The sequence below is a fragment of the Leptonychotes weddellii genome, chromosome 6, assembly GCF_054177405.1.
Source record: "Leptonychotes weddellii isolate Sample4059 chromosome 6, ASM5417740v2, whole genome shotgun sequence".
NCBI lineage: Eukaryota > Metazoa > Chordata > Mammalia > Carnivora > Phocidae > Leptonychotes > Leptonychotes weddellii.
In genome coordinates this window covers 133,691,980-133,714,893 of record NC_138374.1, presented here as the reverse complement: position 1 = coordinate 133,714,893, position 22,914 = coordinate 133,691,980, and the positions used below count along the sequence as shown (strand labels likewise).

General features: G+C 42.2%; 1 protein-coding gene across 4 annotated transcripts in view; it reads left to right on the top strand.

The window, feature by feature from the left end:
• Nucleotides 1-22,914, top strand: part of SDHC (succinate dehydrogenase complex subunit C) — a 59,147-nt gene that overhangs the window by 29,728 nt on the left and 6,505 nt on the right. For 3 of the 4 annotated variants that reach the window (XM_081825273.1, XM_006747396.3, XM_081825272.1), the window contains exons 2-4: nt 227-283; nt 2,086-2,187; nt 11,134-11,195. In XM_081825273.1, coding sequence (XP_081681399.1) covers nt 2,120-2,187; nt 11,134-11,195 — 130 coding nt within the window. In that variant the 5' untranslated portion in view covers nt 227-283; nt 2,086-2,119. The remainder of the gene's footprint in view (nt 1-226; nt 284-2,085; nt 2,188-11,133; nt 11,196-22,914) is intronic. The other variant, XM_031018247.2, reaches the window with a different exon arrangement.

The window sequence follows — 22,914 nt, the reverse complement described above, 5'->3', positions numbered from 1 at the left end:
GCAGGGAGCCCGATGTGGGACTCGATCCCAGGACCCTGGGATCATGACCTGAGCCGAAGGCAGACGCTTAACGACTGAGCCACCCAGGCGCCCTAAAGATTTTATTTTTAAGTAATCTCTACACCCAACGTGGGGCTTGGGGGATACAACCCTGAGATTTAGGGTTGCAGGCTCTACCCACTGAGCCAGCCAGGCGCCCCCCCATTGACTCTTTATTCTCTTGCAGACATGTTGGCCGTCATAGCCTCCGTGCCCACCTTAGTCCTCGGCTCTCTATCAGAAAGTAAGTTTCTAAATTTGTGGAGGTCATTATGACTTAACTTTTCTTCCCTCAGGGAACAGCAGTGGGTTGTTGGTTTGGATTTTGGGGGTACGTATGAAAGAAGGAAGTTGCAGATGGTTGGCTAAAAATTTAATGATTGTGGTCACTATTTTTCTCATCTGGTAATAGAAGGATGGATAAGAATATTAAACTTTAAATTTGAGAAATATTTTATACTTTCAGAAAAGTTGGAAGAATAGTACAATGGAGTTCTATATACATTTCACCTAGATTCATCGGTTTTTAACATTTTGCTGTGTTTGCTTAGAGTTTTATGTATTTTAGGTTGTGTTTTATGAAATTGTTATTTTTGTTGGTCAAACCTGGTCTAATATTGACAATTTAGTGTGGTCAAGGCTGATGTATATTTAATTACTGTTAGTATTTTCTCTGAATTCTTTGAGATGAAATTGCAGACACCATGACACTTTACTTCTAAATACTTCTTCTAAGAACAAGAACATTATCTTATATAACAGTATAATTATACAAACACAATTATCAAATTCAGGAAATTTAACATTGAGGTACTTTTATCCAGCATACAGTTAGTTTTCAGATTTTCTTTTTGTCCAATATAATGTACTTTATAGAAATACAGTCTTCCTGTTCCCCATCCAGGAGCTAATTAGGCTCACACATTGTATTTATTTGTCATATTTCTTTAGTATCCTTTAATCTGGAACTGCTTCTTAGCCAGCCTTTGTCTTTTATGACACTGACATTTTTGAAAAATACAGGCCAGTTTTTTGTAGACTGTCTCTCAAGTTGGGCTTGTCTGACCATTTCCTATAATTAGAGTCAGTTTACCCATTTTTGTCAGGAGTAATACTTAAGTGATGTATATTCTCTGTTACATTCACATCAGGGGGCATGTGATCATTTGAATAAGAGAATGTCTGCTAGGTATTTTTCCGCTATGAAATTACTGTTCTTTCTGTAATTAGTAAGTAATCTATGGGTAGGTTATATTTTCTTGAGGAGGATGGAGTCATGTTTAATATGGGTACATAATAAATTGTTGAACACAGCTGTTCAGCACTTGGCCTCAACCCAACCCAGTGACAAGGGAAACCAAGAAACTGTTCAGAGGTACTGAGCTGATCCAGTTTTTGATTTTTGAGAACATGAAAGGGAGGGAGTCTTGACAAAACAGATGAGAGCAGGTGGTGATGTAGGAGACAGCACCCGTGGCCTGGGGAAAGGGTGATCCATTTGTGTAAATGGTTTTGAAATATTGTCCTTGCTCTGCTGTGCAGCATGAAAGAAGCTGAGCTTCTGTTGCAGGACCTGTGTGTTTGGGGATTAGAAAGAAGAGTTCTCTCCCCTGATATGACCTCACTGGGTGATTGAGGTTATTAATAACTGTGTCAGACTTGGCATAGGGACAAGGGGAGTGGATGAACATGTTTTCCTTCTGCAGTGGGCTCATCCAGCCCAGCTTAGAGCTTAGCTTTTTTTTTTTTTTTTTTTTTTTTTAAATATTTTGTTTATTTATTTGAGACAGAGAGAATGAGAGAGAGAGAGAGCACATGAGAGGGGGGAGGGTCAGAGGGAGAAGCAGGCTCCCTGCTGAGCAGGGAGCCCGATGCGGGACTCGATCCAGGGACTCCAGGATCATGACCTGAGCCGAAGGCAGTCGCTTAACCAACTGAGCCACCCAGGCGCCCAGAGCTTAGCTTTTTTTATTTAACTTTTTGTTATGTAAAAACTTAAGCCAAGTTTACTTTTAATCATTTTAAAAGCTTCTCGTTTTATTTTAGTGCTGTTCCTTTGGGAACCACAGCCAAGGAAGAGATGGAGAGGTTCTGGAATAAGAACACTGATTTAAACCGTCCTCTGTCTCCTCATATCACTATCTACAGGTAAGGTCTCTGGAACTGGGGAGTCTAGAAGTAATGGGTGAAGGTTCTGGAGGTTGGGCCATTGCGTCTCTGACTATTTCCCTCAGGCCTTTTATATAAGAAGACTATTTTCTGTCTTCTGTCCTTAGAGGGTAATTTATCCTGTAGAACTACCATTTGGAAAATTCTGGTGGGTCAAAATGTAATTCCCATTAATTGAAAAACATTATTTTGAAACAGTTTCAAATTTACATAAATGTTATAGAAACAATACATTGAAGTCCTGTATAGCTTTATGCACATTCCCAACTTGTTAGCATGTCCAGATGATTTAAGATCAAGTGCAGAGATGATGTTCCGTCAGTCCTATAATGCTGCTGTAACAAGTTAGCACAAACTTTGTAGCTTAAAACAACACACTTACTGTCTTAGAGTTCCATAGGTCAGAAGTCTGACGCAGGTCTCACTGGGTTAAAATTAAGGTGTTGGTAGGGCTGCATTCCTTTCAGAAGGTTCAAGGGAAGAATCTGTTTCCTACCCTCTTCTAGCTTCTAGAGGCTACTCTGAGTTCCTTGGCTTGTGGCCTCCTTCCTCCATCTTCAAAACCAGCAATGATGGGTGGTGTTCTTCTCCCTCCCACCACTTCGACCCTGCTTCCATTGTCACATTTCTTCTCCATTCCTTCCTGTCAGCCTCTCCCACTTGTAAGGACCTTTGTGATTATGTTGGGACCATCCGGATAATCCAGGATAGTCTACTTAGCCTAAGGTGAGCTTATTAGCAAACTTAATTTCATCTGCAACTTTAAATTCCCCTTTGCCATTTAAGGTAAAATACTCACAGGTTCCAAGGAGTAGAATATGGACATCTTCAGGGAGGTCGTTATTCTGACTACCACAAACCCTTAATACTTTAGTGTGTGTTTCTTAAATTCAAGGACACTCTAGGGGCGCCTGGGTTGCTCAGTTGGTTAAATGCCAGACTTCTGATTTTGGCTCAGGTCCTGATCTCAGTCAGATTGTCAGTCAGGGTCGTCGCATCGGGCTGTGTGCTGAGCATGGAGGCTGCTTGGGATTCTCTCTCACCCTCTCCCTCTCCCTCTGCCCCTCCCCGCCCCCTCTCTCTCTCTTAAAAAAAAAAAAAATTCAAGGACACTCTGTAGTACAACCATCACAATCAGAAAATTAACTTTGACTCAGTGTCACCATCTAATCCTCAGATCCCATTCAAATGTTGTCACTTGTCCTAATAATGTCCTTTATAGGTCCAGGATCCAAGCCAGGATCATGTATTGCATTTAGTTATCTCTTTAACTCTTTGATCTCCTTCAGTGTAGAACAGTTTTTCAGTCTTTCCTTATCTTTCATGACCTTAACATTTTTAGAATGTTCCTGTTTGGGTTTGCCTGACGTTTTCTTGTGATTTATTCATTTTTGGTAGGAATACCTCTGAGGTGATGCTGTGCTCTTTTCTCTGCATTGGGGGGGGGGAGGTAGCTACACATGATAATGATTTATATCCCATTACTGGCGATGTTGACTTTTATCATTAGTTAAGATGTGCCTGCTTAGGTTTCTTCATCTATAAAGTTAATGGATAAAGATACTGTGTTTATTAATTGTTAACTATTTTGTGGTGAGACTTCTGCCCCCCATCTGTTGATGATACTTACCATTAGCATTTATTAGTTATTACTAGGAGTCAGTTATTACTATGTTGGTTGCCAGATTATATTTTTTCTAATTCCATCATAGCCTCTAGATTTATTTATAAATTAATTAATTAATAAATAGGCTAAAGCTTGCTTTCTTTATCAGTACAGACTCAAGGATTCCTAAAAGGAAAAACTCATTTCTCCTCTACTCTTATGACACCAGCTAAAGGAAAAACAGCACTGTTTCCTCTCTGCTTTCAGTACTTCTAACATCAAATGTATGGAGGTTTTTCCCACACCAGCCAGTTTTCCAACTCTGTGGACACCAGTTGGGTGTGCAGTAATTTATTTATGACACTTACTATTTGGAGTTAGTGCAGGCCCCACAGGTTAGGGGCTCAGTCCCACAGGACTGCCCCCCACTCCAGATGCCAGTTTGCAAGTACTGGGCTTTTGACTGACCAGCTATAAATCAAGGGTTCTCTCTACCCCCTCCTCAGGTTCAATAATTTGCTAGAATTGCTCACAGAACTTGGAAACATTTACTTACCTTTACTAGTTCCTTATAAGGGATATTACAGCTGATACAGATCAACAACCGGGTACCCTTTTAGGTACCTCTGTGTCAGGAATAGTTCCCAGCACAGCAGCTTCTGTCCCCACGGAGTTGGGATACACCACCCTCTTGACATGTGGATATACTTACTGACCTGGAAACTCTGAATCCTTTACTTTTGGGATTTTTATGGAGGCTTAATCGGTAGGCATGATCAAATACTAACTCAATCTCTAGCCCTTCTTCCCTCCCTGGAAAAAGAGGGGTTGGACCTGAAAGCTCCAAGTTTCTAATCATGCTTCAGTCTTTCTGGTAACCAGCCCCCATCCAGAGTCACCTCATTAGAACAAAGGACACTCTTACCACCCAAGAAATTCCAAGGGATTTCGGAACTGTGTGTCAGGAATCAGGGTCAAAGACCAAATATTGGAACAAAAAATATACCTAACACTCCTATCACTCGGGAGATTATAAGGTTTTAGGAGCTCTGGTGTCAGGAACCAGGAACAGAGACAATGTATATACATATTTTTTATTATTTCACAGTTCCTATTTTTCCCAAAAGGTTACACTGTTACTCTCCTTTATTTTGATGTCCAAACTGTCCCACACTCAGCCAGTGGGAGTTCTTCAAGAATGCTCCTGTGCAAGCAAGATCTGGGTGCTAGATGTGCTCATTGCTACCAGGATGTCATGGCTTCCAGGCCTTTTCAGTAGCGAGAGCTGGGATGTGTATGTCTGCTGACCCCGGGGCACACGGAGGTGCGAGTGTACACGCGGGCATCGATGCCGACCCTGGGGCACACGTAGGTGCAAGTGTACACGCGCGCATCGATGCTGACCCCGGGGCCCACGTAGGTGCGAGTGTACACACGGGCATCGATGCATCTGTAGCTGCTTCTCAGGTGTTCTCCGAGGTAACTCTGATAGCGGCTGTGCTGGTGTTGGCAAAGAGAAACCCCTCTCGAGCTGCTCCTTGAGCTCCACTACCCGCTTTACTTGGGTTCTTGCCAGGGAGGCTGGCCATTTTTTGACCACCTCCACAAATACCACAACCCTTCAGATTTTTTCCAAGCCAGATTCCAGAAATAATTCTGATTGTAGAAACTGGACATTCTACTGAAACAGAAGGAGACTAATAAGTGATCTTAATCCTTGCAACTTTATGATAAAACTTTTTTTAAGAGAGAAAAGATTTGGGGAGATTATAATGGTGAAGAACTTACTATTATTCTGAGTCTATATTTAAATCCCTGGCCTAGGGGCTCCTGGGTGGCTGCCTTCAGCTCAGGTCATGATCCCAGGGTCCTGGGATCGAACCCCATGTTGGGCTCCCTGCTCAGTGGGAAGCCTGCTTCTCCATCTGCCCACCCCCCTACTCATGCTCTCTCTCTAGCTCTCTCCCTCTCAAATAAATAAATAAAATCTTTAAAAATAATAATAATTAGCCCTGGCCTTTTTTCTTGAGTCACATAACGAATGGTAGTAAGCAGTGGGCTTGAGTCTTTCACTACTTTGTTTGCTCTAGACACACTTGTAGGGAAAAAAAAAAAAGCATCAGAGAACACAGGGCTGTTTCCAAGGTGATATGTCCAGGAAAGATGGCTGATTTATGGAATCATATTTTCTATTACTAACTTCTAGAGTTGTTTGGAGGAGGCATGAAAATAAGGTTAAATTAGCACCATATGAGATACTCTTTATCTCTTAATAAATTGGGTCAGTTTATCAAAGCAAAAATGTATGCAGGGTTTAAGTTATCAGGAAAACAAGAGTCACTGAAAAGGATGTTAGGAAACTTTCAGGGGTGCCTGGGTGGCTCAGTCATTAAGTGTCTGCCTTCTGCTTGGGTCACGATCTCAGGTTCCTGGGATCGAGCCCCACATCGGGCTCCCTGCTCAGCGGGAAGACTGCTTCTCCCTCTCCCACTCCCCCTGCTTGTGTTCCCTCTCTTGCACTGTGTCTCTGTCGAATAAATAAATAAAATCTTTAAAAAAAAAAGAAAAAAGAAAACTTTTTCAAGGGGCGCCTGGGTGGCTCAATCGGTTAAGTATCTGCCTTCGGCTCAGGTCATGATCCCAGGGTCCTGGGACCGAGTGTTGGGCTCCGGAGTGGGGAGCCTGCTTCTCCCTCTCCCTCTGCCACTCCCCCTGCTTGTGTGCTCTCTCTCTCATAAATAAAATCTTAAAAAAAAAAAAATGAAAACTTTTTAAAACTTAAGAGTTGGAAGGGTCCATTAAATTTTATTTCATCATCAACTTCATTGGTTTTCAGAGTGCTCCCTGGGGCTTTGGATATTCCACTAAGCTCCTGTGGATAGTTGTCTGGGGGCTGGCCAACATGCAGGTGAAACTATAGGCCCCCGGCCCTGGGTAACCAAAGCAACTTTACTTTGATCTGTTTAATATATTGCATTTTGCATTTCAAGAAAGGTGCTGCTCACACACAAACACACACACACACACACGAAGTTAAAAGTCACGGTTGTACCTAATGAGTAAATATCTTCTGCAGTATTTTCTTGTGGTTTTCTGCCTATGCTTGTATACTTCTAGTATACAAGGAACTCACTACCCCACTTTTCCAGTTTGGGAACTTCTCTTATCATCAGAAAGACCCTTCTTTTATTGAAGTTGCCGCAACTTATATCTTCTAGCCAGTGGCTCTAATTTTAACTTGAATCATATAAAATAAATGTAAGTGCACTGGTTCTCCGACATCTGTTTATTGATTTTGAATGTCTTTTCATGTGCTTATTGGCCATTTACATATCTTCTTTGGAGAAAGGAATATTCAAATCCTGTGCTCATTTTTTAATTGGGTTGTCTTTTTACTTCTTTTTTTTAACATTTTTTATTGTGGTGAAACGTGTAATATAAGACTTGCCATTTTAACCATTTTTAAGTGCACAATTCAGTGGCATTAAACATATTCACTTTGGGGCGCCTGGGTGGCTCAGTTGGTTAGGCGACTGCCTTCGGCTCAGGTCATGATCCTGGAGTCCGGGGATCGAGTCCTACATCAGGCTCCCTGCTCAGCGGAGAGTCTGCTTCTCCCTCTGACCCTCCTCCCTCTCATGCTCTCTGTCTCTCATTCTCTCTCTCACAAATAAATAAAATCTTAAAAACAAAACAAAACATATTCACCTTGTACAAACCATCTCACCACTACCCATCTCCAGAATCCTTCATTAAACAATAATTCCCATTCTCCTCTGCCCCCAGCACCAGCCCCTAACCATTCGATTTTCTCTCTCTATAAATTTGACTACTCTGGGTATCTCATGAAATGGAATCATACAATGCTTGTCCTTTTGTGCCTGGCTTATTTCACTTGGCACAATGTCTTCAAGGTTCATCCATATTTTTTTTTTTTAAGATTTTATTTATTTATTTGACAGAGAGAGAGAGAGAGAACAAGTAGGCGGAGAGGCAGGCAGAGGGAGAGGGAGAAGCAGGCTCCCCGTGGAGCAGGGAGCCCGATGCGGAACTCGATCCCAGGATCCCGGGATCGTCACCTGAGCCGAAGGCAGCCGCTTAACCGACTGAGCCACCCAGGCGCCCCAAGGTTCATTCATATTGTAGACTGTGTCAGAATTTCTTTCCTTTCTAAGGCTGAATAAATCCTCTGTTGTATGTGTACATTACATTTTGCTTATCTATTCATCCACCCATGGACGTTTGTGTTGCTTCCCTCTTTCGGCTCTTGTGAATAATGCTGCAGTGAGCATCGGTGTACAGGTACCTCCTTTCGGTTCTTTGGGGTATATATCCAGAAGTGGAACCGAACTGCTGGATCGTATGTAATTCTGTATTTAATTTTTTGAGGAACCCGCCATACTGTTTTCCACAGGAGCTGCACTGTTTTATGTTCCCACCAACAGTGTACAAGCGTTCCAATTTCTCTACCTCCTCATCAACACTTGTCACTTGTTGGGCTTTTGTTTTTTGTTTTTTTTGGTTTTTTTAGGTTTTATTTATTTATTTGACAGAGCGAGAGAGAACACAAGCAGCGGGGAGTGGCAGGCAGGGAGCCCAATGCGGGGCTCAATCCCAGGACCCTGGGATCATGACCTGAGCTGAAGGCAGTCACTTAACCAACTGACCTACCCAGGCACCCCATCATTTGTTGTTTTTGTTTGTTTTTAGTAACAGCCATCCTAAGGTTAGGTGTGAAGAGGTATTGTGTTCTAATTTTGATTTGCCTTTCCCTAGTGATTAGTGATGTTGAGCATCTTTTCATATACTAACTGGCCATTTGTATATCTTCCTTGGAGAAATGCTCTTTACTTTGTCGATAGTATTACTTGCAACATGGTTGTTAAATAACTTATTGAAATTCATATATCCTATGTCTCTAGCTTTCCTTGATTAACATTCCAGTAACAATCAAAAAGGAAATAAAATTAATACATCTCAAATCAGTGTATTTGTTGATTGCTTATAGTGTGCTTGATACTCTTTTAGGAGTTGGAAATACAGAGATGAATAAGATCTAATCTGTGTTCAAAGGGATCTCATTATGTCCTGAAAAAAATTTTTCCTGAGGGAAAATTTTAGTGGCTCTTAGTGATTACCTTTTCTGCAAGTGAATTAAAACAGTCTTGATTTTCTATACTAGACTCTTACCTAATGTTCGAACAGGAAATAGTGGGAATAAAATAAAGGAAGGAAGGAGATAGTGGGAATGATTTGCCTTTGCTCTGTGATGTCTAGGCCTCAGCTAGAAAACGCAAAGGCTGGGGCTGAATTAATCTGAAGATCCATTTACTCACATGACTTGGGTTGATTATGGTTGGTAAGGGGCACCATCCTTTTCTCCCTGCCTGAGCCTTACAACCTGAGCTCTCTGCATGGGGTTATTTGGGCTTCCTCACAGCCTGAGAGAGTGTGATTTGGAAGTCATGCCATATCAGTTCTGCTACATTCTCTTTCTTGAGGCCATCAATCATGAAGTTCTGCCCAGGTTCAAGGGGCTCAATACTTACGTGCCTGATAAGGAGTGACAAGACTCTGGAAGGTCCTGTGGGACTGGTAATAGTACTGTGGTTGTTTAAGAAATAAAATCTCCTTACCTCCTCAGCACTCAGCTGACCCAGGCTGTGGTTGTAACCATATTTGAAAATTAGGGTCATGTTTGACTCCAGCAGTTTCTCGTCTCACCCCCATTTTCACTTCAGTATTTCTAAATATCCAGAGCTGTGCACGCGCTTCATCTGGTAGCTCTTCCAGTCATGGGATTTCATTCGCTGGCCATGAGCCCTAAGTCCATTTGGAATGCTAAGCAGTGTCTTACAATTGCCCCACCTCTGTTTTTTTCAGTTCTCTCAAATCAATATTTGTTCTTTTTCAGTCTGATAATCATTCTCTTTGATAAATAAAATAGTTGAGCAATCTGCTTTGTACTCTGTCATCTATTAACATAAAATTGTCCATCCTGGTTAGGAGGCTTTCTTTCCCTGAATACAATTTTAAAAGCCCCTTTTTGTTGTCCTTGACATTTTTTGCAAGCCTCAGCTTATTCTGGGTTTTAGTCTCCTCATTTATCTTTATCTAACCAAATTATGTCATTGTTCTCTGCTTGTTCTTTGTTATGGGGCTCTTCTGCCTTTTATATTTATCCTGTTAAGTCTGAGTTAAGCAGAGTGGGGTCTAGACAGTTTTTTGGGTTTCTTTGGACATAACTCCTTTCTTACTGTGACCATTTTCATTATATAGTTAGAATTTCTTTTTGAGATTTTTTTTCAGCCTACTTGAGTAGCTTCCCTGTAGACTGTTGAAAATATGGTCTGATTATGCTCAGCTTTTCCTATCTAAGCAAACTTTCCAAGATGAATGTTAACTTTATCCATAGACTCCCGTTCTTTCCATTTCACTAACCAATACTCTCGAGCACGAGAACTAGGTCCAGGGGCACCTGGGTGGCTCAGTCGTTAAGCGTCTGCCTTCGGCTCAGGTCTTGATCCCAGGGTCCTGGGATCGAGCCCCGCATCGGGCTCCCTGCTCGGCAGGAAGACTGCTTCTCCCTCTCCCGCTCCCCCTGCTTGTGTTCCCTCTCTTGCTGTCTCTGTCAGATAAATAAATAAAAATCTTAAAAAAAAAAAAAAAAGAACTAGGTCCAGAATATAGCAGTGTTAGTTGTCCTTCTACAGAAATGCTCTGGCAAATTAATGATTCAGAACATGAATTAGAAAGGGGTTTGATGACAAAGTATTTTGAAACGACCATGGATTAAACATTTACTAAATCCAGGAAAATTGGATTTAAAAGTTTGGGATAGGTAGTTTATTAGGGAATAAATGGTATGCTCAATGTGAATATTTATGGGCACATAATAAGAAATAAAGAGTTCAAGGGTGACTGTATATTCTATGAAACTAGATCAACAAAACTCACTTCGTTTTCCTTTTACTTCAGTCTTGTGACTGGCACAAGGAAGGACCCAGGTGGTTGTATTCTAGTGATTATTTTCTATATAGATGCAACTTTAATTGGTGTCTTTGACCCACTCACGTTGTTTCTTCTTATGAAAGGAGGAGTTTGAGTTGTGATTGATTCCTTCTGGTAAAAGGAGGGATGCTTCTCCTGAAATCAGTTTTTGTATATTCAAACTAGAAAGTGGAAACACAAGAATGCAAAAGCTGTTTTGTTTTTATGTGTAAATAGTGCCTATTTCCAAAGCGTATAAACCAAAATGGAGTCTCTCTTGTGGTGTCATATTTTCCTTTTTTTAATTGCCTTTGTGTATTTCTTTGCAGTTGGTCTCTTCCCATGGCAATGTCCATTTGCCACCGCGGTACGGGTGTGGCCTTGAGTGCAGGTACGTACATGTGTATTTATGTGCACGTATGTGTGCGCGTGCACGCACACACACCCCCTTTGAAGAACTTTGCTGTTTCTGTGGCTCTTAGCACTGCCTCCTCTACAAATCAGCAACTTGATGTAAAGAAAGTGATGAGTCCTTTTAAGCTTATTGTTCATTCATTCCTTTAACAATTCATTCTGAGTTCCCAGTGTGCGCATGTTCTTTTCTTAGACAGTTTTTTTTTAAGTTTTTTTTAACTTAAGCAATCTCTACACCCCAGGTGGGTCTTGAACTCACAACCCTGAGATTAAGAGTCGCATGCTTTTCCGACTGAGCCAGCCAGGTGTCCCTACTTAGCGAGTTTTTACATCATCCCTAGCACATCCTGATGTTATATTTATTGAAATTACAGAGAGCAGAGATAGAAATGTCAAAAAGATGGGCTAGCTGACTAAACGTTGACCAAACACAGTCCAAGATTAGTCATCAACCTTATTCTTCCAGAAACTCCATTTTAGCACCCATTCTTTATCACCTAGAATTGATCAGGCCCACAAAGATTAAGTCAGTCTCCAATCTCATAAAATCTTCATTTACAGCCCAGAATGTCTATTTATTTACTTATATAGTATGAATTGTATGCTGGTCCTAGATAGTGCGTCCATTTCAGGTAGTAAAGTTTATTACAGGTAGGAAGTGTGCAGATTATAATTAGGTTTTGGGATCTGATGCATCTTTCCACAATAGAGAGATGCTTTACAAGAGGATCAGCTATATTTAAAAATTTTTCCCTGGCTTGTCCTGGAAACATGGACATACATCTGTTTTCTCTAATATTTTTCAGGGCCGCCCTGGGCTCCTGTAGACTCTGTTTTTACTGAAGCGGTCATCAGCAGGACTGGTGGCTCACGTGGAGGGACCCTGTATTCAGGGAGCTGCTGCTGAGACACTGGCAGAAATTATCTAACATCACGTCTTTGCCATTCAAAATCAGATTTGTTTTGTTGATAATCAAATAGGGATAGGAACTCCTCTCCAAGACCTGATGTTATCATTCCTGTATTATCATTCCTTTGGTTGGTAAAGGGATGATGGAATCCAGGTATAAGGATGATTGCTGTTGCCTGGGAGTCTGTGTCTAGTTTCTGGTTTTTAACCCACTTGGACTGAAATAATACGATACATTTCAGGATTAGGCTCTTCTAGCTGTAAATTCATAGTTACCTTATTTCTGCTTACTTAGACTCTTACAGTTGTTAGATTGATACTTTATGCTTAGTTTGGTGGTATTGATGAGCAGATTTAATCCTTAAAATCATTGAGATAACAAGAGTAGTTTATTAGGCTTTAGATTCCCCCCCCCCTTTTTCTTTAAGATTCTATTTATTTGAGGGAGAGAGAATGGAGCAGGGGGAGAGGGAGAGGGAGAAGCAGACTCCCCACGGAGCAGGGAGCCCGACATGGGGCTCGATCCCGGGACTCCGGGATTGTGACCTCAGCCGAAGGCAGATGCTTAATGGACTGAGCCACCCAGGCGCCCCTAGATTCCTTTTTTATGTCCGTGTATTTATTACCACTGAATGAGAAAGGGGATATTGACTCTTTCGTAGACTGTAATGACAAAAAAGTATTAGTTTGCCATACATAGCTGAAGTTGACGTATTTTTTTTCACAAGTGTACTTAATAATCATTTATTTTTTCTATCTGAATCCCCTTGAATGACCTTGTATTCATCAGTGTTTATTCAGTTTTTCCTTAACCTTGTCCCCTAATCCTGTGATGGAACGTAGTGGCTGTTGTTTACCTGTGGTAGTAGTTCTCATGTTTCCCTCGAATGCTGAAGGTCCATTCAGAACTGGAAGGGAACCGGTTTTTGCTAGATGGCCGACATAGGCAACTTAGTCAACTCTCTGAACCTCGGTTTATTCCTTATAAAATGAGCATATTAATAATGCCTATACCAGAATTGATGGAATTTCAAGAAAGTATATGTTGGATGTTGACTTATGAAAACAGGGATGAGAAGCACAATAAACTGAATGGCAGCGGTCTCTTAGAAGGTGATGTGCACTGGACCAAATGGTGAGAAGGCCTGAAATGAAGTCAATCCCAGCAACTGTGATCTTTGCATTCTTGTGGCTCTCCTCCAGTCTCTTTTTCACATAACAGCAGGAAAAACAAAATCCTTATGAAAATAAATTGAATCATGTCACACTTAGAATCATCCTATTACTGTATTTGCCTTTGCACTTAGATTACAATTCAGATCTCCATCGTGGCAGAAAGTGTGCTGCCTCTGATCTGGCCTTGTTGAGCTCACCTCTGCCTTGCCTCCCCTTGCTTCCTGTGCTCTGCCACCCTGGTCTTTGAATTCCTTTGAATGAGCAAAACTCTTTCTCACCCCAGAGCCATTGCATGTTTTAGTCCCTTAATCTGAAATGTCTGTTCCTACCCTTTGCTGCACCGTGCATGGTTACTTCCTTTTTATCCTTTAGATCGGAAAGAATTGCCAGCTTAAACAGTACTTTGCTTACCACCATCTCTGAAGAAGGAGTTTCTGGTTCTAGTTCTTTTGTTAATGTTCTGTGTCACAGTACTGTTCTTTCATTGTACATTCATCAGTTCTTATTGTACTGGTTGTTTATTTCAGAGCTTTTATTATATATTTATAATTATTTTGTTTGTTCATAAATCTGTCTCTTTTATGAGACTGCAGACTCTTCAGAGAGTGGGGACTGCATCTATCTTCTTTACTGTTCGTACTCTCTAGCGAGCACTCAGTAGGTACTTGGATCTCTGTTTACTAAATGAATATGCCCATCTAATTCATTTTGCTCATGGTGGTCATTTCAGAACTGTTCATTCTTCCTGCCTTCTAATTAGTTTCTTCTTATGCGTTAGAAATTAGATAGTGATAGTAATAGCCTCTACCCTCGAGGGCAGAGGAGTCTAAGGAGTAAGACAAATATTTATAATGCACTATGATAACTTTTTAAAAAGATTTATTTATTTATTTTAGAGAGGGAGAGAGAGAGTGTGTGTGCAGTGGGGAAGGGCAGAGGGATAGAGAATCTTAAACAGACTTTGCACTGAGCGTGGGGCTCGGCGTGGGGCTCGATCCCACGACCCTGAGATCACAAGCTGAGCCGAAATCAAGAGTTGGATGCCCAACTGCACCACACAGGCAGCCCTGTGATGACTTTTCACTAGAGGTAAGGGGTCCCTGAGGAGAGACCATCTCTGAAGGAATTGGAGAGCTTGAAAGAAGGCTGAGTAGGAGAACTCATCAAGAGGAGGCAGAGGACGCATTCAACAGAGAAGCTACCTTGTGCAAAGGCCTAGGGGCTGGGAAGCGTCCAGAGTCACTGGATAGTGATGACTGGGTCTGATTGTTTGAGAGTAGTATTTATGGGGAAAATGGCAGAAGGTAAGGCTGAAAAGTGCGCCAAACAGTAAAGGACTTTGACTGCCCCGCAGAGAAGTTGGAACTTGATCCTGTAGACCGTTGGACGTCATAAAAGGCTCCTGTTCCCAGGGTGCCTGGGTGCCTAAGTTGGTAGAGCACACGACTCTTGGTCTTAGGGTCGTGGTCATGGGTTCAAGCCCCACATTGGGCATAGAGATTACATTAAAAAAAAAAGGTTCCTGTTCTTATTTGTTCCAGTAATAGGATAGGCTGCCAGGACAAATCCGTGACAAGGTATTTATCCAGACTGTAGAGATTTTGCAGCCAATATATAAATTCTGAAAAACATGTTGAACCAAAAAGTTTGATGACACTAGTTTGACTTTAAAATAGAATTTAATCAAAAAGAACTTTATAGAGGTGCCTGGGTGGCTCAGTTGGTTCAGCATCCGACTCTTGATTTTGTCTTAAGTCACCATCTCAGGGTTGTGAGATTGAGCCCTGCATCAGGCTCTGTGCTGGGTGTGGAGCCTGCTTAAGATTTTCTCTCTACCTCTGTCCCCTCCTCTAAAAAAAGAAAAAGAACTTTATGAACAGTCCTTTAAAACATGGAAAGAGATGGCCAGTAACACTCTTCCATTGCTTAGGGGCTGCGGGGATTAAAATACTCATGATTTTCCACTGTGACTAATGGTATAACAGTCTAAATGAAACCAGGTAATTACCTTCAGAAAGGCAGGGGACTAAGCTTCAGTGTGAGTGAGGCTGGGGCGGGGGGAGGAGGGGCAGTGACCAAGATGCCCCGACATACAACAGTAAAAACAAGGAGTTTAGAAAAAGCACAGATGGATGCTAAATAGCAGGTATTTTAGAGGAATGCAGCTATAAATGAAGTGTACAGTGACCTCGGGTATAAGAATGGTCCTGAATGTTTTGGATAGTCATTAAAAACAGGTCAGATTAGAGACTCAGCCCTTCAGTGAGAGATGGCCTGAATGCATAGGCAAACCTTCTGCTCAGGCAGTCAGCTTCTTTTCTAGAAAAGCCACAGGCCTTATAGATTTATAAAGGAACTAATGGAACTCTAGAGTGACTGCTTTTTTTCTTCTGGGCTTGTCATGAGATGAGACATTAGTCACTGATTCTTAAATGTGTTAGAAATCCTGGTCACTGAGGCAGTGGAGAGAAAGTAACAAAGCAGACTTTGGAGTAAGGCAGATCTGAGTTCAGTTCCCACTCTGTCACTAATCAGCTACTGTATCCTCACTTCCTTTTGTGCTTATGATAATGCCTAGTTAGGATTGTGAGAATTAAACTAAATACTAGATCTGAAGTACCAGCTATAAATCAGAGTTTTTATGACCCCTTCCTCAGGTTCAATAATTTGCTAGAATAGCTCACCAGAGCTCATGAAAACACTTTACTTATATTTACTGATTTTTTTAAATGAAGGATGCAACTCAGAACAGCCAAATGGAAGAGAAATGTAGGGCAAGGTATAGGGAAGGAGAGGGGGAGAATGCATGGAGCTTCCATGCCCTTTCTGGTGTGAAATAATACCAGAATGCAGCTGTGTAAATATGAAGATCTAATTGGTTTTATTCATTGAGTCATGAATTGGCAGCATCCCATCTAGTGAGGAGAGAGATGCTCTGCTGAGCTAAACAAAAGAAGTTTTTAAAGGTAGAGAGAAGGCTTAACAACAATAACAACAACAACAACAAATAGGGGCACCTGGCTGGCTCAGTCATGTGGCTCTTGATCTTGAGGTTGTGAGTTGGAGGCCCACGTTGGGTGTAGCGATTAGTTAAAATCTTTAAAGAAAGAAGGAAGGAAGGAAAGAAGGAAAGAAAGGAATTTATTAGCAAGGAATGCATTGTTTAGGCAGGGTTGTCCTCCTAAGGGGAGTGGAAGGTATCTATCAGTAAATGTCGTAGCATTGAACAGGAAGTTCCATGTTGACTGGTTAAAGGTTACACTCCTGGGGAGTTGAAACTGCAGTTAGGTTAGGCATTAAGTTAGGTTTGCTGATTTGGCCTAAGTGTCACCATGTTAGGCCTGTGATTTCTTTTAACACCACCCTGTCAGCACCTTGATGTGTTCCACAACTTGAAAGCTGTCCAGACCCTATAGTTCAGGGGTTTTTATGGAGGTTTCATCACCTAGGCAAGATTGCTTAAATCATTGACCATTAGCTCAATCACCAGCCACTCCTTTGCAGATATCTGGGGGGTGGGGTTGGGGAGGAGGGGATGGGGATGAAAGCTTCAACCCTCAATCATGCCTTGGTCTTTCTGGCGACAGGCCTCCATCCTGAAGCCATGCAGAGGCCCCCATCCACCAGTCATCCCAATAGCATACTAAAGGCATTCTTCATCACTAGAGGTTCCAAAGGTTTCAGGATCTGTGTGCCAGGAACTGGGGGAAAAGACCAAATATATATATTTCTTATCGTATCACATCTTTGAACAAGGAATAGCAATCAGTTTATCCAATCAGAAGTGACTGGCCAAAGCTTTCCTCATTACAAGTGAAAAATATATGAGAGGAAACCAAATACGCGATTTCCTAAATTCTCCTCTGATGTCTAGGATACTGGGAAGCACGCAGTAGCCTCTCCTACAACCTCAGCGCCTGAGGAGGGACCCCTCTAACAGCTAAACAACGTAAACTGGGAAAACAAAGCCAACGACCCTGTCCCATCTAATTGCCAAGACAAATTAAATGGTGCTTTCGCTTGGCTGCCAGGACGAGCTCCAGCCTCCTCCATGGCAGTGAAGTGCAGTATACACAGCACTGGGCGAGTTGTCGGGAAGCCCTGCGGCCACTTCCAGGAGCCGCCATAAGCTCTCAGATACTTCTTCCCAGCAAGCCCCTGCAGATGTCACTGCAAGTGAAAATGAAAACATGTGAAAGAGCCTTGGTGGAGCTGTCCAAGTGATGATTAAAACTTGGGGTGACGGCACCTGATTGCTCTTTCAGCTGAAGTGTCCTCACAGTAATCCCATCGTGTTAAGTCATGCCTGTGGCTTCCCTGCAGCCTCTGGGGGTGGGGGTGGGGGGCAGGAGGTTCCTGCTCTGAGAAGAAGTAGAACGGTTCTGAGACGTATTTTCTCTTCTGGCGACTGGCAGCCTTGCCAGGCCGTGTCATCTTGGTAATGTGAGGACGGAGCTGTCATACTCGTGGAGCAGGAGAGGCTGAGAGCGAGATTTTCAACTACGAATGATCAGACATTTACTGAATGGTATAGAAGTGAATATTCCAAGCATTAATGTAAATCGTAATCACTACCAGGCCTGTATCAGGAACTTCATATCTAGGACTTAATTCTCACAGTCTGAACAAGGCATTATTAATATAAGCAGAAGAGGAAGTGAGGAAATAGTAGCTGGTTAGTGACAGAGGGGGAACTGAACTCACGTTGCCTTTCGCCAGAGGTGGTGGTCTCACCACTTTCTCTACACCACCTCACTGACCAGGATTCCTAATGTATACATAACACATCACAGTTGAGAATCAGTGACTAATGGCCCATCTCATGAAAAGTCCAGAAGAAAAAAACAGCCACTTCGGAGTTCCAGTAGTTACCTTGTAAGTCTGTATGGAAGGCCTTCAGCTTTTCCAGAAAAGATGCTGACTGCCTGAGCAACAGGTTTGCCTGTGCGTCCCCACAGGCTCTCACTGACGGGCCGATTCTTCAGCCTGACCTGTATGAAAGTCAGTGTGGAGCAGGGAATGATGCTGATGTTCAGTCTGATACTCAGGGTTGGATATGTTCTCTATCCAACAGTGTATACATCTCATTAGTAAATAATTGTGGTTATTTAAGAGTGAAATTTTTAAAATTTTTCTCTCTATTATGGGGATGATTTTTTTCTTTCAAATGGCTACTAAATTGTTAGGGCATAAATACTTGAGTTGCTTGAATTGAATTACTTAAGAAACAACCGTTAGGTATTTCTTTTGGCTTAGGGGCACCCTGAAAAAAAAATTACTGAAAACACTGAGGTACCATGAACTGAGCTAGTTTGAGAAGATTTAGGAAGAACATATGACCCAAGAGGATTCAAGGATCTTTGACAGTCTGGACAGATAGGAGGTTAGGAGGCCCCTCCACTGTTCCTTGAATTTCAGTGCAAACCTGCAGCTCCGAAACTTCAACAGCCACACATGTGCCTTAGATATCCGGAAAGACTCAGCCCCCATCTATGCACCGAACGTGACAGCAGTCGGACCACTGAGTCCCAGGGAGGGCCGCTCAGAGCAACACTCACCTCTTAGAAGACCAGACTGATAGGACTGCCTCATCTTAGCATAACACCACCTACTCTCAGATAACCTTCCAGAGTCAAAACTAATGGAAATCCCGGGGTGTGAACAGCAGCAGTGTCTTCAGCCTTTGCTTCTATGAATGTTATGGAATTTTGTCTGTTAGTTAAATCAATTCAAAAGCAAACGAATGTCTCAAAATAAATCAGATGTTCTTTTTTTTTTTTTTTTAAGATTTTATTTATTTATTTGAGACAAAGAGAATGAGAAAGAGAGAGCACATGAGAGGGGGGAGGGTCAGAGGGAGAAGCAGGCTCCCTGCCGAGCAGGGAGCCCGATGCGGGACTCGATCCAGGGACTCCAGGATCATGACCTGAGCCGAAAGCAGTCGTTTAACCAACTGAGCCACCCAGGCGCCCTAAATCAGATGTTCTTGACACCATTCTGCTACACCAGTTTTTTCAAGATCGGTATTTTTTTAAACGATGGAAACACCAGCAAGTCTAAAAGAACAATTATGAGTCAGGAGTTTATAGGTGCTTAAGAAAAAAGTGTGGTGTTAGTGGAAAGAATCTTGAGTTTTGTGTTCGAATCCCAGCCCATTCACTTAATGCTCAGTAAACTTGGATACGCTTAATGTTTCTGAACCTCATTTCTTCAGCTGTTAGTGAAATGAAGGTGCTACTAATTTTTCAGATTGTTACGAAGATTAAATAATTATGTAAGTTTTAAGTAAATGGTGGCTGTAGCAATAAACATATTTGAAATAGGTAGTATTTTTCTGATGGGTTTGGTACTTAAAAACATAAAATGACACAGTGTCTCTGGATGTACACAAAATGGTTTATCTCTGAGCGGTGTGGGATTATGGAGAACTTTTCTAAACCATACATTTCTATAATGTTGTAGTTCTTTGCAGTGTTTTTATAATCTGAAAAAGTAAGTGATGTCTCTGGGAGGTCAAGGAGATCATTACACAAGGAGATCATTACACAAATTCCAATCCAGATGTAATTAGAAGAGAGACCGTATTGGCTGCCCTGTTTTTTCAAAAAAGGCCCTTTTCTGAACTGTTTATACTCAACACTTCTGACACCAAATGCATGTTTTTCCCATTAATAACAAATTTTCCAATTCTCCAGGCATCAACTGGGTGTCTCCAATTCGGTGCAGTGCTGATACTCACTACTCAGAGTTAGTGCAGATCCCACAGGTTAAAGGCACAGCCCCACAAGATGGCCCCCCACTTCAGTCTCCAGTCACAGGTCCCACGTTACCAGCTGTACTTCTTGACCCAGTAGCGTTGAGAACCTGTTTTGTGTTGCTCTCTGTGTGAACTGTGGTGCTTCCAGAAATGAGGAGCCATGGCCCTTGCCTTCGAGGACTTCACCTCCCCAGTTGCCCCATCCACACTTCAGACTTCACTGATCGCTTACATGCAGGTGGCCCTCAAATCTGTGTCTTTAAGCCAGAGCCCAGTTAGCTTTAGGCCTTTAGCCAGCTGCTTATTGCGTATCCTTACGTGCTGTTCCGTAGGTACTTCGAACTTAGCGGTACTCTCGATTGATCAACATGCATCCTCAGACAAATCAAAACTGAAACTAAAAACAGCCTGCATTTCCTTCATTCCCTGTGTGGGTGAAGGGCATTATCTAGTCAGTAGCCCTTGCAAACCACCATCCTTGACTTATCTCATTTACCCCAAATCCCCAAATTTTACCAAATTTTCCATTCTTTATTCTCCCTGTTACTGTCTTCAGTCAAGCCCTCACCTTCGTCCACTGGAGACTTGGAATTACCACAGCATCCTTTTCAGACCTCCTGCCTCCACTGACTCCTCTCATCTGTCCCCCTGTTGCTCCCAAGTTGATGTTTTCAAAGGGTGTATCTGACCATATCACTGTCCAGTTTAAAACTCTTAATGATTTATCAGTCCCATTAGGAATGGCAGTATTTGACCCAAGTAACCTTCCCCTCCTTCTGATGCCAGGGCAGGTCATTGTTTCTGTATATGATACAGCCTAAGAATCCTTCCCACTATAACACCTTTTTTTTTTTCTTTTAATTTCAGGTATATAGTATATTGATTTGACAACTGTATACATTACTCAGGGCTCAGGATAAGTGAAGTCACCACCTGTCACCGTATAGTATCTTTACAATATTACCAACTATATTCCCTGTGCTGTACTTTTCATCTCTGTGATTTATTTCATAACTGGAAGTTTGTGCCTCTTAATCCCCTTCATGTATTTCACCTGTTCCCCCACCCCCCTCCCCCCTGGCAACCATGAGTTTGTTCTCTGTATTTAAGAGTACATTTGTTTGTTTTGTTTTTTAGATTCCACATATAAGTGAAATCATACGGTATTTGTCTTTTTCTTTTTAAGGTTTTATTTTTGAGAGAGAACACGAGCACATGTGGGGGGGCAGGGCAGAGGGAGAAGCAGATTCCCTGCTGAGCGGGGAGCCCGATGCGGGGCTCGATCCCAGGACCCTGGGATCATAACCTGAGCCGAAGGCAGACGCTTAACCGACTGAGCCACCCAGGCACCTGGCATTCGTCTTTTTCTAGCTAACTTATTTCTCTCTCGGCCCATCCGTGTTGTTGCAGATGGCCAGATCTCATTCTTTTTTATGCCTGAGTCATCTTCTGCTGTGTACATATACCACATCTTTGTCCCTTCATCTACTGATGGACGCTTGGGCTGCTTCCATATCTTCCATTGTAAATAATGTTGCCATAAACATAGGGGATTAGTGTTTCTGTTATTGTTGTTATTTATTTTTAGTAATCTCTACACGCAACATGGGGCTTGAACTCACGACCCTGAGATAAAGAGTCATGCTCCTCCGACTGAGCCAGCCAGGCGCCCTGAATTAGTGTTTTTGTTTTCTTTGGGTAAATATCCAGTAGTGGAATTACTGGATCGTATGGTATTTCCGTTTTTAATTTTTTGAGGAACCTCCATATTATTTCCCACAGTGTTTGCACCAATTTACATTCCCATCACCGGTGTGCAAGGGTTCCCTTTTCTCCATGTCCTTGCCAACACTTGGTATTTCTTCTCTTTTGGATACTAGCCATTCTGACTGGTGTGAGGTGATATCTCATAGTGGTTTTGATTTGCATTTCCCTGATGATTAATGATACTGTACATCTTTTCATGTGTGTGTTGGCCATCTATATGTCTTACAAAAACACTTTAGATAGCCATTATTAATTGATATGGGTTGGCACTGAGATGAACTGTGTTTGATTGGCACCGGGATGAAATCTGTCATCCTTGACTGGCAGGATCGAGTTTAAAATCTGTAGTTTAGCATATCAGGCCCTCTTTGATGTATCCTGCCACTCCCCACTTCTCTGCCCCCTCAGCTCTTTTCTCAAAACTTAGCTTAAATACACCTCTGAGAAAAAGCTTTTCAGGATACTCTCCCCCCTCCTACCAGATGGATTTTGATTGTTCTGTGTGCTCCCGAGCACCCCATGCACACATATGCCTTTGTTAAGTGCCAGTGCCCTCCAGCACCTTACCTTGGACTATAGATTGATTTACTTAAGTGTCTCCCCTACTAAACCATAAGCTTCTTTTTTGTTTTAAATATTTATTTACTTGAGAGAGAGAAAGAGTGCACGGCAGCGGGGAGGGTCAGAGGGAAAAGCAAGCTCCCTGCTGCGTGGGGAGCCTGATGTGGGGCTCAGTCCCGGGACTCCAGGATCATGACCCAAGCTGAAGACAGACGCTTAACCCACTGAGCCACCCAGGCGTCCCTAATTCTGTCAGCGTTTTGAGAAACTGCCAAATTGTTCTCCAGAGTGGCTGTACCATTTCACATTCCCACTAGCAATGTGTGAGATCCTAATTTCTCTACATCCTTGCCAACACTTGTTGTTATCTGTTTTTTTATATTTATGTTCTTAAATATAAATTAGACATATTTGAGGGGCATCTGGGTAGCTCAGTTGGTTAAGTGTCTGACTTCATTTTAGCTCAGGTCATGATCTCAGGAGTCCTGCATTGGGCTCCATGCTAGGCTTAAGATTCTCTCTTTC